At 48.5% G+C, this 17,029-nt stretch overlaps 2 protein-coding genes across 2 annotated transcripts; one reads left to right on the forward strand and one right to left on the reverse strand.

Annotated features, from left to right (window-relative positions):
• The first annotated feature begins 438 nt into the window (after positions 1–438).
• On the forward strand, positions 439–6,461 carry LOC119220236 (UNC93-like protein MFSD11). The gene is made up of 13 exons (XM_037476077.2): positions 439–1,031; positions 1,481–1,536; positions 1,662–1,769; positions 1,855–1,934; positions 2,671–2,767; positions 3,566–3,624; positions 3,826–3,973; positions 4,373–4,422; positions 4,921–4,986; positions 5,077–5,202; positions 5,298–5,472; positions 5,587–5,722; positions 5,935–6,461. The coding sequence occupies exons 1-13, from the start codon at positions 942–944 to the stop codon at positions 6,085–6,087; spliced, it is 1,344 nt and encodes a 447-aa protein (XP_037331974.2). The 5' UTR covers positions 439–941; the 3' UTR covers positions 6,088–6,461.
• A 1,017-nt stretch (positions 6,462–7,478) lies between these two features.
• kdm8 (lysine (K)-specific demethylase 8) lies at positions 7,479–12,143 on the reverse strand. The gene is made up of 8 exons (XM_037476078.2): positions 12,035–12,143; positions 10,735–11,222; positions 9,949–10,121; positions 9,693–9,825; positions 9,552–9,602; positions 8,231–8,380; positions 8,044–8,136; positions 7,479–7,957 (listed from the first exon to the last, which is right to left on the reverse strand). Exons 1-8 carry the CDS (start codon positions 12,105–12,107, stop codon positions 7,793–7,795), a joined length of 1,326 nt encoding a protein of 441 aa, XP_037331975.2. The 5' UTR covers positions 12,108–12,143; the 3' UTR covers positions 7,479–7,792.
• Between the last annotated feature and the right edge of the window lie 4,886 nt (positions 12,144–17,029).

Genomic DNA, 17,029 nt, shown 5'->3' on the forward strand with positions numbered 1-17,029 from the left:
TCCAATACAAATACTACAGTACAGTACTACACTGTTTACAGTAACCAATGGTGAAGGAAGTGGTCAGATAATCTGCGAGAGTGTAAGTGAAAATGCATTAAATATATTTCAAGTATAAAGAATATAATGCCTTTTGAAATCGAATGGTCCAATTCAAAACAATGTAAATTCCATTAGCCATATTTGCAAGGTGGTAATTATAATAAAGACAGAATCCCTGACTCCATGTGTTCAACAACAACAACAAAATTGCAAAAATACAAGGATGCCCCAGCTTGTAGAAGATGACTTAAATGTATTACACTAAATAGTTTTCAAAATACAAATAAACAAACTATATAACTCCATATAGTTTGGGAATTTTACCAAGGGATCAATAAAGTTGTGGACATGAATGTGTAATACATTATTTGTTGATCACATTTTGCTAAATAACTTTCACTAAGAAATGGTGTAAACATTTTTATAAAAAGTACATTCACATTATAAGACTTGAGTAAAAATACTGCCACTAAAAGCCGAGAGTTGTGGCCATCACGTGAGGAGAATATTCCTCCCGGACACCTCTGGAAGGCAGCAAAGCTAAACAAGATGGAATGAGCGCAAAATACACCAGAAGAAGAAGGAGCAGGAGCGAGAGAGAGAGAGAGAGAGAGAGAGGGAGGAGAATATGAACGGAAAAGTCATAGAAGGACACGGAAGACAGAAAAAAACTAATTGCCTGAAATTGAAGTCACAAGTTGTCACGCGTGCATCATACCCACACGGGCGGCGGGTCGTTGCTCCGTGCGCACTTTACGCAGCGCTGCGTCACTCTCTCCAAACTGTTACCCACGACGGCTCGAGTTCACATGGACTCCTGCGGGTCGCCAGTGAATCCGTGTGGTTCCAATGAGAGGACGCAGTGAGTGAGTTTGTACTGGGACCAGTGAGAAACCAGCATGGCAGACAGGAGGACTTTCAACGTGGTGATTCTGGGTGTTGGATTTCTGTTCATTTTTACCGCCTTTACCACCTGTGGCAACGTTGAAGTAAGTCGCACTTTTTTTTTTACCGAGTTTCGAGAGTTCACTTTCACCCCGGTTTGGTGCCGCTGAAAGCCCGAAGAAGACACCGAGATCCCCCCAAAACACCTTCGAAATGTTCCCGTTGTGCGTTTAGAACCATCTGTAGCTGCTCCCTTCAATGACTAATGCGTGTATTTTCATTTAAGGCCTATTCGTATTCATTTGCTGCGTTACGTTGATCACTTTAAACCCCTAAAACTAATGCTCCTTGTTTTGCACACGCATCATCGAGACTAAAATTTGACTTTTTTTGCGCAGGAGGGCACCTCGTGTTTCTCATTGTGCTCATTGGTCAGGGGATCTATCACACCGGATGAGTGAATTAAGGACACATGACCCATCCCTCCCAGCCTGACCCCCCCCCTCTCTCTCTCTCTCTCCCCCCTCCCCTCTGCTGTCATCTTTCTTTTCAGCAAACTGTAGTGAAAAGCCTGCGGAATGTGACCTTGGGCGGGACCGGGTACCACAGGTAGGTCAAGCGTGTCCAGCACCTCCTCCTCAACTCAGGAGGGAGACAAAAACGTTTATGTGGTTAAAGTCAAACAAAGTGAAAGAAAATCTCTTCTCCTCCTCCCCCCCCCCCCCCCCACACAGCCTGGGGATCATCTATGGAGTCTTTTCCTTCGCCAATTTACTGGCCCCAGCCGTGGTGGCGGTAATTGGACCGAGGGTCACCATGATTCTGAGCGGCCTGCTTTACAGGTAAACGTCGTCATGGTAACTGAAAAGATGACAGACAGAGAGAGAGAGACGTTGCTCATTGCCGTTGTTGCCGCTCTTTCTCCAGTGGGTACGTCGCCGTGTTCATCATCCCTTCCACGTGGTCCTTTTATCTGACCTCCGTGCTCCTCGGCGTGGGAGCCGCCCGTAAGTTCCTCCGCCGGGTCCACGCGTCGCCGCGGCAACGCTTGAGTGACTAAACTCACGGAGCAGTCATTTAATACCAACTCCCCCCTCTATTATCAGACCTGAAACGCGGTGTCAACAGAGATCAACTGAGATGTTGTTTTTGTGTTAGTTACTGAATTGTTTAGTCTTTAAAATATAATCTGTAAAATGCCAGAAAACCTTGGATGGAAGAGTAGCAGATGTAAGTTGAAGTGATGAGCCAAGAGGGACAGAAACAATTGGGCAATCAATAAAAAAACAACTAATCATTTCAGTCCTGTCAAACATGCTGAATTAAAAAAATAAAAAGAATGCATAAATACTTCAGCTTGGCCCCTGTTTTTAAGCTGTGTTTAATCAGCATTCAGGGATTATCATGACTGCGCTGTGTTGCTGCGTACAAACAGAACATCTTAAATTAGAACCTAAATGGGTTAGGAGCTGTTGTTTTTTTTTGTCTCAAACAAATAAACAGCGCGCAGTTTGAACACTAGAGAGCGGCTCTCTGCTCATCACAATGAGGGAGGATGAGTCGTGTTTGTAATGCAGCCTCCAGTCATCCACCCTGTGATGAATCTCCATCGTGTCCCGGGGGTCCCGGGTGTGGTTTGCCCACCAGCTCGGACGGATGATATTTCACTCGTCGCGGGGGCCAATTTCCTGACTGGTTGCATTTTTGACCTCGACCTCCCCCCCCTCACCCCCCCCCCTGCAGTGCTGTGGACAGCTCAAGGACACTTCCTGGTGGAGAACTCGGAGGCCTCCACCATCAACAGGAACACGGGGATGTTCTGGGCCCTCCTGCAGTGCAGGTGTGCAGCCGCTGACACAGTTACACTCGGCTCTCAAAGTCAACGCATTATATAACCCCCCCTCCCCCCCCCCCCCTGCCCACCCACCCCCCGACACACAATTCATCACTAAGTTTCTCATCTCTTTTTCTCCTCCTTTCTGTTTGATGCAACGATTTCCGGTGATCAAAGGCGCAGCAGCCAGATTACTGTATTTTTAGCCCCGACAGGATGTCACCGCGTGCTTTATTTAAGAATGCATTTAATAAACCATGTTACAAAAGGCCATTTCCCTCAGTGGGCCTCTATGGTCTCTGTATGAAAACCACCTGACTTCTACAAACCGAGTTCTGAAGACTTATTCGTATTTGTTAAAATATGCAAATTGAACGACGACCCACCACAGCACAGCAACGCTAACTTTTGAATCGGCTCTTCCCAGCCTGCAGGCGTAAGAAAGCAGGTCCGGTTGTCCTCAATGCAGAAGGCCCCCCCCCCCCCTTGCCGAGGCTGCCGGGACGGACTAATTGCTCATCTACATTTTTAGTTTCGGAAATCTGCAGTTAAAGACAGAAATAGATCATAGCGTTTTAAAAGGAGTACCCAGATCTCCATGAAAGGCAAATAAAGAGCTTAGAGATGATGAGATGAAGTTGAGGAAGAAGAAAAAAGTCCTTCTTGTTTTCTTTCTCCTTCTCTGTCAAACAGCACTGTTTTATTTTACACAAAGGGTTTAAAAATAGGGTCAGAACAAAGAACAATGGGATTTGTCTGTCAACTCACTCGATTCACCTGCCTGTCATTTTCTTTTTTTTACAGCATGTTGTTTGGCAATCTTTACATTTATTTGGACTGGAATGGAAAGACGGAGATATCAGGTGGGTCCCGACTGGAGGAAGAACCGCCATGAACCTAAAAGCGATACCTGGCGTGATGATTAAAGCAAAAAAAAATCCCAAGAGGATTAAATGACAGTTATTCTGGGGATGCTCCGAGCTTAATGCTGTTAATGCATCTGTTATGTTTTAATTAAGCAGCCTTTTTTTATTTTTTTTTATTTGTTATCTTCATCCCTGCAGACAGCAGCAGGAAGAACCTGTTCCTGTCGCTGCTGGTGGCCTCGGCGCTCGGCACACTCAGCTTCCTCGCGCTGAGGAGGAGCCGCGGAGACGAAGACGAGCTGCTCTCCGAAGAGGAAGGGCAGTCGCTGCTCTCCACCCGCGTGATGTAAACCCAACCCACATAATCGCCCCCCCCCCCCCCCCCCCCCCTCCCCTCTTGAATAAAAAAGGACGAGGAGGCCAACGAAGTGACGAGTGGGGACAAATAGATTAGTTTTTTTTTTTCCCCCTGTTGAAGATGACTTTCTGCTGCTCTTGTCCTTCGCTCCGTATCGTCATTTAGATTTTGACGCCGTTGAGCCCAAATCGCCGCACTTCACACCAGAAGGGCGCAATCAGCCGACTCGCTCTTCGAGAGCCGGCGCCCCCCCCCCTCACCCCCGCAGTTCACTGCTTCATCCCTGACTGGGATCAAGTGACTTTTTTTTTTTTTTTTTTTTAAATGTCCCCTGAATGAAGTCTGTCCTGCTGTTGATTCCCATGTGTTCTGTTCCCTGTTGATTAGATACGAGCACAGAGCCAACGCTGCCATGCGGGAGGCCAAGTCCGAGTTCAGTAAGTTGGACTTCAACCCTTTCACAGTGCCCCCCCCCCCCCCACACTCATGTCACTTCTCGTCGCCGGACTGGAGAGAAAGATGTCCCCTAAAACCAGACGGGTGTCGTCACGGCGACAACATCCACTTCTTACATCAAAGTCTTCATTGTTCGGGCATGAGTGTCCCCCCCCCCCCCCACTCTCTCTGTTATTTTACACACTACAAGTCCACCTGCAGCACTTCAATGCTCTCAGTCCAAGACCAGCAGGCTCTTTGCTTTCATGTGGATGAAAACCTTCACGAGGGAGCAGAGAAGCTGGATCACATCTGGTGTTTTTAGGTGGACGATCAGATGCTCTTTGTCTCGCTTTGACACCTTTCCTAAAACCGTCCTTTTTTAGAATCTTCTGTGTTCTGCAGTCGGAGAAGAGGTCGCTCATTTGGACACGATGTTCCGCATCTGCATCCCTCCGAGCTCCACCCACTTCACCCTAAAACACATCTGTCCCCCTCAGAAACCATCCTGCAGCTGCTGAGGACGCCGACCATCCTGCTGCTGAGTCCCTGCATGGCGTACAGCGGTGAGTCCCCGCCCCCCCCCCGCGGCGTGCCTGCGTTGAGCGTAACGCGCGTGCACAGCCCCCACTGAGGCCCTCTCTCCCCCCCTGCAGGCCTGGAGCTGTCGTTCTACAGCGGCGTGTACGGGACCTGCATCGGAGCCACGGCGCAGTTCGGGGACGCGGCCAGAGGCCTGATCGGGATCTCCGGCATCGTGGTGGGCGTCGGGGAAATTGTGGGTGAGTCAACGTTAGGTCGTTATTAGGTTTTATTTATAGGTTCCATTAAAAAAAAAAAAAAAAACCCCACTAAAGAAGCGGCCTCGTGTGGTCAGGCGGGGGCCTGTTCGGGTTGCTGTGCACCAACAACCGCTTCAGACGGACCTCGGTGGTGTTCCTGGGGATGGTCGTCCACTTCGTCGCCGTCTACCTGATCTTCCTCAACATCCCGGACGACGCCCCCGTGGTGTTCGCCACCGCCACCCGAGGCAAACCGTTCCTGACTCCCAGGTAGGGCGGCTTCGCCTCTCCGCTCGCAACTCGCAGGGGGGAAAAAAAACAGCGACGGCCCACCTTATTATTATTATTAATTTATTTATTTTTGGGTGCGTCTCCGCCCCGCAGCGTGTCCGTCGCCCTGCTGTGCAGCTTCCTGCTGGGACTCGGGGACAGCTGCTTCAACACGCAGCTCTACAGCATCCTGGGCTTCGTCTACGCCGAGCACAGCGCGCCCGCCTTCGCCATCTTCAAGTTCATCCAGGTAACGCCGTGGTTAGCGGGGGGGGGGGGGGGGGGGCGGGCTCTGCAGTTTAATGATAAGAGGAGCTGGACTTAAATATCACCATCTTAATTTTAGAGGAGAAACTGGACATCTTATATCTTTATCTTCATGATAAGAGAAGCTGGACTTGGTTGAATGTCTTCATGATGAGCATGAACATAAGCATCTTCTCCTCGCCGTGGCGGCGTCAGTCTGTGTTCGCAGCGGTGGCGTTCTTCTACAGCGGCTACCTCCTGCTCAAGTGGCAGCTCCTGCTGATGGTGGCGCTGGGCTTCGCCGGGACGCTGTGCTTCTTCGCCGTGGAGCGGACGCAGAGCTTCTCTGCAGACTTACAGGAGTATTAAGACGCTCTCCACGTGGTCTTCGCTAAGGACACAGTTTTTACACATTGGTCTCATCGTAGGATTTTAAAACACCCCCCTCGCCTTATCGAGTTCTTATTCGCTTTCAGCTCAGGTTTCTTATTACAGGCAGTTTTGTAATATGTAATTTAAAATGATGTTTTTTTTTTAAAGCTGTTCAGTTTGCCAGAATGAAGTGATGTAATATTGTTGTAATATTTCAGCCTGACAATCATTTTGTGCTTCCTCCATCGTTGAAAAGTTAAAAAGAAAGTTTTGAGCAATACTATTTACTGTAATAAACCGGTAAAGCTGTTGTAAATGCTGTCAACTACCGATCATAAAAGGTTCAATCTGTAAATAAAGGTGAAAGGAGATCACACTTCGTTTCAGGTGGAAACCTCTTCAGAAACAGGATAATTCCACCGTCCGTTAGCCTGAATTTCCACATTTATTGTAGAATCCACAAGGCCATTAATCAAAGGAGGAGCAGGAGGAGAGGGGTTATAGGCCCTCGGGCCTCATATTACCTCGCTGGTAATTGAGTATTGATTACATTATAAGGAGAGTAAGCAGTTTTGTGTGATCTTAAGTCAATTGTGCCGCATTCCTGACAACAAAGAGCTGGTGGGCTTAAGTGAAGAACACAGCGCTTACTCACGCAATTAAACCCCCGCCAGGGGTCACGTTATTAGTTTAGTAAACCCCGTAAGGAAGGTAACTGGGTTTGGATGAGTCTATTACCTGGACACCAGCTCGTAGTTATTAAGCAATAAAGAAAAATGGGATCTGCGTCTGATCCTCAGATGTCTCGATGGGCAAATCTAAAAAAAAGCTGCTGTTTGTGCAAATTTAAAAACACTTTTGGGCGATTTAAGCCCAATTATATTTGCAGTAAATTCATGTTCGCTTTAATGTCTCATTTTCCAAAAATCCTGAAGAACCCTTCACCGTCCCATCAGAGTAGATTTCCCAAAACACTACTTTCATCCGACTGGAAAAGCCAATCAAAAGTGGCGATTCACTTCCCTCCCGTCACATGACAGCAGCTCGTTTAGAGGTCCGACGCCTTCACAGCCGGGATCCCAGACACACCTTTCTACCTGGGGGGGTGCGCGGGGGGGAGATTCATTCCTTTCAGCTATTATTACCCCGTCTGTGTTTACCGGCACGTCTTTCTGCGCCCGCAGCTCTCGCTCGGTTATTCAATTTGAAGACTTGCCTCATTTCCATGAATTATGGAAATCACACATCTGAGGATAGTTGTTTGAATAAGGTTCACAACACAATGAAATATATTCATTTGAAAATAGAAACATAGCTTATCAAGTGGATGACTAACAACTCTCTGTAATTGTATGCAGGATGAGACGAGCACAAACAGTTCTAACTGCTCATTTGTCGTTTTTTTTTATTTTTTTCTTCTTCTCCCCCCCCCCGCTGTTCGCTTTCCACACAATAGATGTTGCAATCATCTGCAGAACAATTAAACTAATCACTCAGCAGCGAGTGTTCGTCGCTCACAGATCAAAGGTTTGTGTGATCAGCGGTTGTCCTCGGATTCACGAGAACTAGCCTCGCCCTACTTACAAAAAAAATAAAAAAATTTAAACAAAACTCACGGGTTGATTTCTCTCCACCGGAAAAAAAAACAAAAAAAAAACAAGCTCCACACAAATAGTTCCGTTACAAAAAAAAAAAAAAAAGGTCACGACCACCAGAAGCTGACGGAGAAGCTGAGCTCCAGGGAGCGCACGTAGTGCCAGTGCCGGACGGGGATGAAGAGCACGTCTCCGGGCCGCAGCACGCACTCGGCATACGGAGCGCCGGCGAACTCCGGGAAGCGCCCGGCGTCCGGGTTCTCCACCTCCACCTGCGGGGATTAATACATGTATGAATGCGTGCCATTTGCAGGCGAGACACGCGCCGTCTCCGGGGGGGGGGGGCGTCAACCCCCACCTGACTGGTGTTGTGAAGGAGCGGTGATGGATGAGGGTACAGCTTGTCCGTGTCCTCTGGGGAATAAAGGCGGATGTATTTGCTTCCCACCACCTGGCGTGAAAAAAACAAAAAGGGCGGGGGGGGCGATCAAAACAAGCCGCGGTCACGTGACACATCTTTGAAACTACCTGCGTGATGTCGTCACCTGAGCCAGGAAGTTCTGCTGAGGGTCCTGGTGGAGGGGGGACACCGTCCCTCCGGGTCCAAACCAGGCGTTGACGGTGATGTCGTCCTCGTCTCCTTCGCCCAGGCAGCAGTAATCGGGGAGGCGGATGTCTTCCTTCAGCTCTGGTATCTACGGCAACGTCAAACAAGCTAAATGACATCGGAGGGGGGGGGGGGGGGGGGGCTTTTAAGACGCGCTCACTAAATCGCCTTGTTGTTTCTCACAACACAAGAATTATCAAATAGAAAAGATAAAAGGTTTCCATTGGGTGGATTGAGAAGAATTGTAACAAAGTTGGAAAAACCGTCATTTGTCATTTTAAAAACAAAAGGTTGCACAACAAAGAATGATTTGAAGCCCCTTTTATATTTCACACATGTAGAACATATGTACACATTCTGATTAGAAGGAAACTATTCATAGTCCCTCATGAAAGCCTCATGTACATACTGTATATGTAGTAGGTTGGAAATGCTGCAAAACAGACCCCCACCACCCTTTTCTTTTTTTGTTAAGAATTGCATATATGGGGGATTGCACGACGCTGACGTGCAGGGGGTGCTGTGGTGCGGCTGGGAATCAGGGGAGAGAACGTAGCGTCAGACCCCGCTCATGCGCAGCTCAGAATTAAACTAGCTCTGGCTTGAGCATGACATAAACGTGTGTTCTCTCTCTGGTGTTAATTCACAGGCTACACAGTGCTTCTTAGCCTGTGTAACTCTTGCTGCCGGTCCAGATTACCCCTAGGTCTGGTGCCGGTAACATATATACATACTGCAAAACCTGCAAAAATTCATTGACATTCATGCTAATTAGCAAATGTAAAGGTGTAGAACCTTTCAGATGGAGAGGTGCATGAAGCAGTCGTTTTCTGTATAATCAGCTTTAAAAAAGGTCACAAATTACATTCAAGCTGTGTTAATTGAAAAGGAAAATATAGAATTAGACTTTTTGTCAGATTCTAAGAACGTAATTAACGTTTAATTAGCTGATTACTTGGGAATTCTAAAGGATGAAAATATTTGGTGAATAATCCACATCTGGCCTCGTCTGCTCTATCAAACTGCCCAAAATACACAACTTTTAGCCTGACCTTTGCATAAAGTTCAGTGCAGACAACTGATTGACTTGTTCTGTGATATTAGGACTAAAAGTCGATAGTGTTCAAAGCAACGCGGTGGGAGGATGACAGCTGGAAATAAAGTTCTTCATATTCCCAAAAATAGAAGCTGAATAATCAACACTGACGAAACGAAACGGACCATTGTTATTTCGATAATGAGACAAGACGATACCGTACCTGATCGAAAAGCTGGTGCTGAGCGAGATAACCCGGACCTTCGGCTCCCTCCTGGGTCAGCAAAGTGAAGCCAACATGCAACGCGTTAGAACCCACAGACGGACGGATCTTCTTCCTCTAGCAACGCGGCGAGGCACCTACTTCCTTCACCACGTGCCGATCAATGAAGTCGTTGAGCGTGAGCAGCGTCTGGGACCATTCCTCGTCCGTGTACCTGGACCCCACCTCGACGGGGACCGTCCGGCACCCGGCGACGTCCCGCAGGTATTCGAGGCTACGTTGGGAGGAACAAAAACAGAAGAAGGAGGATTGGAGGATGGACGTCTCCTGGATGGAAATGAAAGCGTCCTTACGAGCCCTCACAAATTGTAATGGAAAGAAAAAGCAACCAACGGACCTCCAGGGGCGTCGGTTGAGGGCGGGCCAGTGCTCGATGGTCCCCTCCAACACCACCGGTTTGAGGGGCAGCAGGTAGTTGGCGCTGAAGCTCTCCAATGAAGGACACTTGACCCGGGGAACCGCGGCCTCCTCTCTGATCACAGGGACACGTGGGCATTCCATCTTCTTTCTCTGAATGACGCCAAAGAAATGAGAGGGTTGGAATCCATCTGTTTACGTGACTTTGTTGACTGGGGACTGAAGAGGAGTCTCTTTTTGTGACAGTAAATTTAGATGATTGCATTTGGGACTGATGGCTTGTACATCCCGATGGGCTCTAGGTAACCGTGAGGGAACTTCTCCCTCTCTACCTTTTGACATTTTATTGTCCAATTATTGATCATCCGAGAACTAAATGAAAGAAGAAGGAAAGACAATGAAAATAGTTGTTAGTCGTAGCTCGACTCAAGATTAAAAATGACATTTATAGTCAAGCTGGTCGAATTTCTTTTTAAAACGGTAAACAGAAACAAACTCCAGCCAACCTTCCTCTAAACTCTGTGATCTGACATTTGAGTGTTTGTTGGCCTTTATTTCACGTGGCATCTGATGGAGTGCCACGAAATCACAGGCGACACAAAATAAATACTTGTCGAAGACTTTAGAGAAGCTCACTCTGAAAAGTCCAGCACCCCAGAAAACACATCAAACCACTTTTCTACGTCGCTTTGCAGCCATTGAATCGTCAGCAAACGTCTTATTTCATCATAACGTGTCACTCAAATTAAAAGGACCCGTGACTGACCTTGACCTCGGCGCCTCCGCCCTCCTTCTCGAGCTCGGTGGACCTCCTGACTTCCCCTTGGAGAATCCCAACCACAACCTGCAGTATGTCGTCCATGATGGCCGCGCCCATGAGCAGGCCCATGTCACAAGTCCTCACGGCCTGCAGGACCTGGTCCGCCGAGGGGCCGTGGCGACACAGAGCCGCCGCCTTGAACAGGCAGCCGTAGGAATAGACGCGCCTCCACTCTTTGTCCACGTGACGCCACGTCCCCGCGTTGAGCCTCTCCCACGAGACGTCCAGGACGATCTGAGCGCTCAGCATCCGGCCGGCGGCGGCGTCGTCGTCGTCGTCGTTGTAAAGCAGCCGCCGAGACCTCCTCAGCATTTCCACCACGCTCGCCTCCACTTTGTCGCTGAACCGCAGCGGAAGCTGCTCCTCGTCACGCGGCAGGGCCGCGGAGATCTTGGACCACAGCGAGGCCATCGACGAGGAGGGGCGTGTCTGCGCTGCGGGGGGGGGGGGGGAGAGACGGCGAAGGTGAATCGCCTCGATATGATGACGTTGACGACGCACAGCTACGTGCACAGGTGGGCTGTGAGTGCTGCAGGTTGCCATTCAATCACCTGGGCATGTGTCAGCAATTAGTTAAAACTGCCACACACACACATCACAACAATTACAAAACACATTATACACCCAATTTGGCAACCACGAAAACGCAGGTGCGGACATCATGTGACAAAACATTGCTGAGTGATGCCACAGTGTCACATGGTGTCTGTATCTGTATATATATATATGAATAAATAACATTGGTATAATCTCAGCTTCATGCTCATTTAACAAGCAAACGCTGAAAAAGGAGGTGGGATACTTGGGGATGTTATGGTCCTACTGTCAGTTAATATTATGGAAGTCCTTAAACTTTACCAGAAAGTTCAACTCAAGTCATTTTTCTAAAAAACCTCGTCTCATTTATGACGTTGATACTCCGTGGGTCAACAACAACAACAACAACAACAAAGAGATGAGTTGATGTCAAGTTTGTTGCTGCATTGGATGAAAACACCATAAAAACTAAAATTCACTCCATCACTGTGACGAAACTTATGAGACCGTAAGAAAATAAAACAAAATGAACAAGCGATAACGTTATTGAATCGCAGTCGTATTGATACTTCGCTCGTTTGGGTCGTTTTGAGCGCGTTATTTTTAAACGTCACGCGCGCGCTTTAACGGCTCCGTCAAGGTGACTTTCTGACGTCACCGTCCGCCGAGGAGGAACAACAAGAAGCCACGAGGTGACACCCGCCGGTACCTGTTCTCACGACGTGTCCAGCCGTGACAACGCGACGCCTTCCGTCACGAGCGGACCGACAGCAGAGCGGCATCAAACATGGCGGCCCGACATCCTCCCCCCCCGCCGCCCCGCCCCCTCCGGCTAGTGCTACACCAAAAACAGACCGGAGAGAAACGCGGGCAGCGGGACATGTGGTTCCGCGACAAGTGCGAGGTGGAAAAGGGAAAAAATACGGCACGAATACGTCAATTCCAAGTTTTATTTGAGATTTCTTTCAAGATTTACTTTTGATCCGTTTGAGTGAAAACGTCTCGACCAGGTGAACTATCTAGTCCAGTCCAGTTAAACAACAACTGTCCCCGACGTGGCAAATGGGACGCATTTGATTCACAAACATTTGTCTCTGCTAGTGTTTATGTAACTGCAGCTCTTCCCAGCCAGCTGAATGATATGCATGTGAACAAACATGATAGGAAGACATGGGGCGGGGGAAAGTCTGGAGTCCATAAACACGCGCCGGCACCATTATCAAATGTCAAACACTCTGAAATTCAAATAATCTCAGTGTAAACCTTGAAGCCGTTCCTCTATGTGAAGCGGGTGGAGACGAGAGCAAGACAGCCCGCTTTTCCAGAAATCACATGGGATTTAAAAATGTTTCATGCATTTCTGCTCATTCTCACTGTGTAAACAGCAGAACTCTCGAGGCTCCATCTGTTGTTCATTCGCTTGCATGGAGGTGAGGAATTACTGTGCAGGCCAACACTGCAGCACTGTGTTCATTTTCTCCATCTTTTAAGCCGTTGCTTTTGAAAAAGGCTCTAAAAATAACAGAAAAAGGGTGAATCACAGTTTGAATGTGAAAGAATAAATGGGAGGAAAGACAGCCGACAAGGTGTTAATAACCCGAGGGTTTGGAATGGAATTTGGGATAAACAACTGTGCTTTCAACGTAACAAAAACACAAAAATAACAACCAATTAACCTCTGCTTGTACGAGTGGGGGGGGGGGGGGGGGGGGGGGGTCGGACCAAGCAGGAGAGGAATAATGTATTATTCAGAAGTGTCTTGTAAGTGGTTGTAAGGTGGTGTGAGGCTACACTGAAGGTCAGAAGCCGGGGTCAGTGACCTTTACTGGGTTTACATGTTGTTTTTTTTGTCATAACATTTGAGCTATTGCTGTGAAGACCACAAATATAACACATATATACACAAATGTATTCTGTCTCACGGCTTTCCCTTCAATTTCTCAGGCTCCGCACGTCGCACTCATCAACTTTGTGTACAAATCATTAATCTTAAGACTTGTATTTCTCACTTTGATTAACAGTTATAAATGGTTATGTACAGAGTCGCCCCATCAGCTGGTAAATTGTTGTATGCAATTCTTCAACAAATAAGGAAAAGTATCAAATCAGAGGCTTTGAAAAAAGCTCATTTATGCAGTTAATCGTCCGATTCATCTCGACAGATGTTTAGAATACCAGCGTTTCATTAGTGCCGGTGCATTACGAAGCAGGAAGAACCCCATGAAAGTAAATAAATGAACACAAATAACAAACAGTCTGTATGTGTGCAGTCCAAAACGGGCGCTCACAAGAAAAACAAGTGTAAAGGAAAAACAAATCCCAGAAAACAAATAATTCATCCTTTTTTTTTTCCCCAGTTCCAAATTAGAGCTAAACGCAAGATGAGTAAACAAAATGGACCGGGCCGCCGGTGTTTAAATGTTGCTGCTGACACAGACTACAAAGCCTAATGCGAGTCATCAGCGGAGTCACAGACGAGTAAACAGAGAGCCGCTTTGTGCAAGCCTCATGTGTTGCATTATGATACATTTCCCCCCCCCCCTCCCCCGGGTGGTCACATGTCACGATTCGCCCCAAAAAGCACTTCGGGCCGCGGGAGTGACGAGTCGCGCGTTCCGTGCAAAACAAACGAACTCATCGCACGTTCGTTAAATGACTTTCCCTTTTATGATTGAAAAATATGGAAATCGTCCTGACCTCGGGTGACAAATTGGCAGGAGCGCCGCCAGATGTTGGGAGATACAACCGGTGCGACAACTTGCCCCTGTGACAAGATGCGCGCGCCCCCCCCACCACCACCACCACCACAATTCCCTCTGCGGCGCGGACCGTGACCGCTGGCGGCGTATTCCCACGGGGCCCCGCCAAACCCACTGGGACGATGTAATCGCCACCATTACGCTCCAGGTGCTGCTGGAATGAAAAAAAAGGAAAACAAGCCTCCGGCGGTGGTGTCGCCGTGGTTCCGAATCCAATTAAACCGGGTTTAAGCGCGACACGAGCGGCCCGGGCCCGAGACCCGTTGACTCGTGAAATCGACGTATTGTATCGCGGCACAAAGAGAAAAAAAGGGGGGGGAAGCGCGGCGCGAGCAAAGCTCCCCTCTGCGAAGCAGTTTGATTTCATTTGAGTGGAGTGTCGGCGAAGTGACTCCACGCCGCGTTGGAAGGTCATCCGTTTTTCTTACACACACACACACGTCAGTACCTCCACATTGCAGGCTCACAGTTTATCCCCCAGGGCAGTTTATGCATGCACGTTACAGCCAGTGGAGGTAAAGGGTCGCCCCCACATTCCCATGGAACCTGATAGTGGATATTTGGAAATGCAAAAAAGAGAGACGTAAAGTTAAATGTCCCGTGAAATCATCAGGAGATCTGGAAACAAAGCTGGTGGAGCTTCTCACAGGACGACTATCCCCAGGGGGGGGGGGGGGGGGCCTCGCCGGCTGGGGACTTCTTCCTCCGCAGAGCTGGCGCTCGGTTCCGGAGTGCAGGGGCAGTCCGTCAGAGCCACTTTGGATCAAATTAATGCAACCAGGTGTCCCCCCTGCAGTCGGGGCGCAGGTGACACCTGCTACTTGGCTTTAATTAGAGCTCAGACAGCTGTTTCGGGGGGGGGGCGAGAGCGAGAGGGTCCCCGGGTCTGTCGGCGCGCCCCGAGTCACGGCCTAAAAAAAAAAAGGGGGTCACATTTGATTATTGCCTCTGGTTTTAGGGGTCATGCCGATGGATGAATCCATACCCGCCCCTTTAGTGGGGAATGAAAAAAAAAAATGAATAACGACATTGAATGCATTTGCCTTTCTGAATAATCAATTCCCCCCTCGGAGAATGTAGCCTGTAAGAAAGACCTGTGTGGAAAAAAAAGAAGAAGAAGAAGAAGAGGAGAAATAGGACTCGCTAAGTGAGGTGAGGATAAAAGTGGAGGCGGCCTCCATGTTTTCGCTGTGAAGAATCTTCAGGGGCTGCGAGCTCTGAGAGTACTTAGGCAGGAGGCTTTGATCTTTCCCGCAGTCGTAAGCGCGGCGCACATGAAGAGAGAAGGGTATCCATCTTGAAATATGCTTTCCCAGGTCAGAACGCGGGCGGGTGGTCAGCTCGGGGGGGGGGGCTCCGAAGGGAAATTTGTAAGCCGCATGGCGAGGGCAGCTCACAGGACTGTGGGATCGGAACAAAGTGACATTACTCCGAATGTTGGTGAGGCCCCTGCAGCCGGGGATCTTGGGAATTGCGGTTAACCCCCCCCCTCTCGCGCCCCCCTGCAGTCTGAAAGCCACAGAGCGGAGGATCTGTGCCATAAACCCACTTGAGGAGGCGACAGAAGACTTCTAAAATGTGCCTTTACGCAGCGCGCCTGCTGAGCTGTGAGGAGGAAACCAAACCCCCTGTAGGTGCAATTTGAACAGTGTCAGGGATTTGAATCGGAATCAAAAGGAGACCTTTGCATGAACGGCAAAATAACAGTTCAAAGGTCAGTCTCACATAACGGGCCCATTAACCAGCAGAGAGCAGTATTGTGGCAGCAAAGTCCTCCCCCCCCCTGTCATGGCTTCATAATTGAGTATGCAAAGAGGAAACTGAGATAGTCGGGTATCTCGTGCTCCCTTTGCTGACAGTGTTTTGACTCCAAAGGCTTTTCATCAGGTCAGAAGTGTGAATGACGTCCCCGACACTGCAGAGAGAGGCTGTTCGGCAGAGATTAAGGCTTCCGAATCCTTCAAGAGACCCAACAATAGTAGTATGTACACTGCATATTTACTCACTTTGTGCAAATAGACAAGTGTGACATGAACAGAAAATTTCCAACAAAGAACTCCCTAATAACACAATAAATAAGCCGCTTGCTAAAAAAAGAAAGTTGTCCTGTTGAAAAAATTGGTTTTGTGAAAAAGACAAAACGTAGAATCTAGTTTTTTCCACCCAATACCGGTACGAAAGGAAGGCTCCTTTTCTCCTTTGTGCTAAAAAAGGATCTCAAAAGGTTACGGAGGGCCAGAGAGACACTCAACAAACGGCTGAACACACCCGGGTCACGGCTGCCTCTCGGCATGTTTGTGAACAAATGGAAAAAGCACCGGGTGTCCGACCTCGGCACACGTTGCCGGGCCTCCCACCCGGGTGGGCGGTCACATGGCGCAGCCTTCGTCGGCGTGATCCAATGCTGCGGGTGGACGCGTCCACAGGGACGCAACGTCACTGCGTGGGAAGGGGAACGTTGCCACTTGGAAGAAGACGGTTCGTTTTGTTGGCACCTGTGACAACAACTGCCTCTGTGAATAAGGTGGGGGCGGAAGGGGTGGGGGGGGGCGGGGGGGGTGTACCGGGACCTTGTTGTCTTCATCTCAACTGATCGATTTAGGAATCCTCTGATGGAATTCATTATCATTTCAAACCCCCTTCAGCACATTACTTTGACTTTAATTCTATCGACGGAGAGATGCAGGAAACGTGAATGAAGCAGAGTGTTTCTTTGTCTCTCTCTATATGATTCTTGTCTCTCTCTCTATGATTCTTGTCTCTCTCTCTCTCTCTCTCTCTCTCTCTATATGATTCTTGTCTCTCTCTCTCTCTATATGATTCACATGCCGTGTGAATCATATCAGGCCTGCGTGTCTTCCTTCACTAAAGGGTCTTTGTTGAGGGACGGTTGTTTTTTATTGTAGTTGTCTGCACTCGTCTTTTCCTTCCAACAACGACAGACT

This window comes from Pungitius pungitius, chromosome 12, assembly GCF_949316345.1.
Source record: "Pungitius pungitius chromosome 12, fPunPun2.1, whole genome shotgun sequence".
Lineage (NCBI taxonomy): Eukaryota > Metazoa > Chordata > Actinopteri > Perciformes > Gasterosteidae > Pungitius > Pungitius pungitius.

Bases quoted from the DNA above. Each gene is read 5' to 3' on its own strand.
- LOC119220236 (XM_037476077.2), top strand. From the start codon at position 942: ATGGCAGACAGGAGGACTTTCAACGTGGTGATTCTGGGTGTTGGATTT. The intron at 1,032-1,480 runs GTAAGTCGCACT...CTTTCTTTTCAG, and splicing joins CCACCTGTGGCAACGTTGAA to CAAACTGTAGTGAAAAGCCT. The intron at 2,768-3,565 runs GTGTGCAGCCGC...TTTTTTTTACAG, and splicing joins TGGGCCCTCCTGCAGTGCAG to CATGTTGTTTGGCAATCTTT.
- kdm8 (XM_037476078.2), bottom strand. From the start codon at position 12,107: ATGCCGCTCTGCTGTCGGTCCGCTCGTGACGGAAGGCGTCGCGTTGTC. The intron at 9,826-9,948 runs GTCCGTTGGTTG...CTCCCAACGTAG, and splicing joins CTCAACCGACGCCCCTGGAG to CCTCGAATACCTGCGGGACG. The intron at 8,381-9,551 runs GTACGGTATCGT...ACGTTGCCGTAG, and splicing joins AGCACCAGCTTTTCGATCAG to ATACCAGAGCTGAAGGAAGA.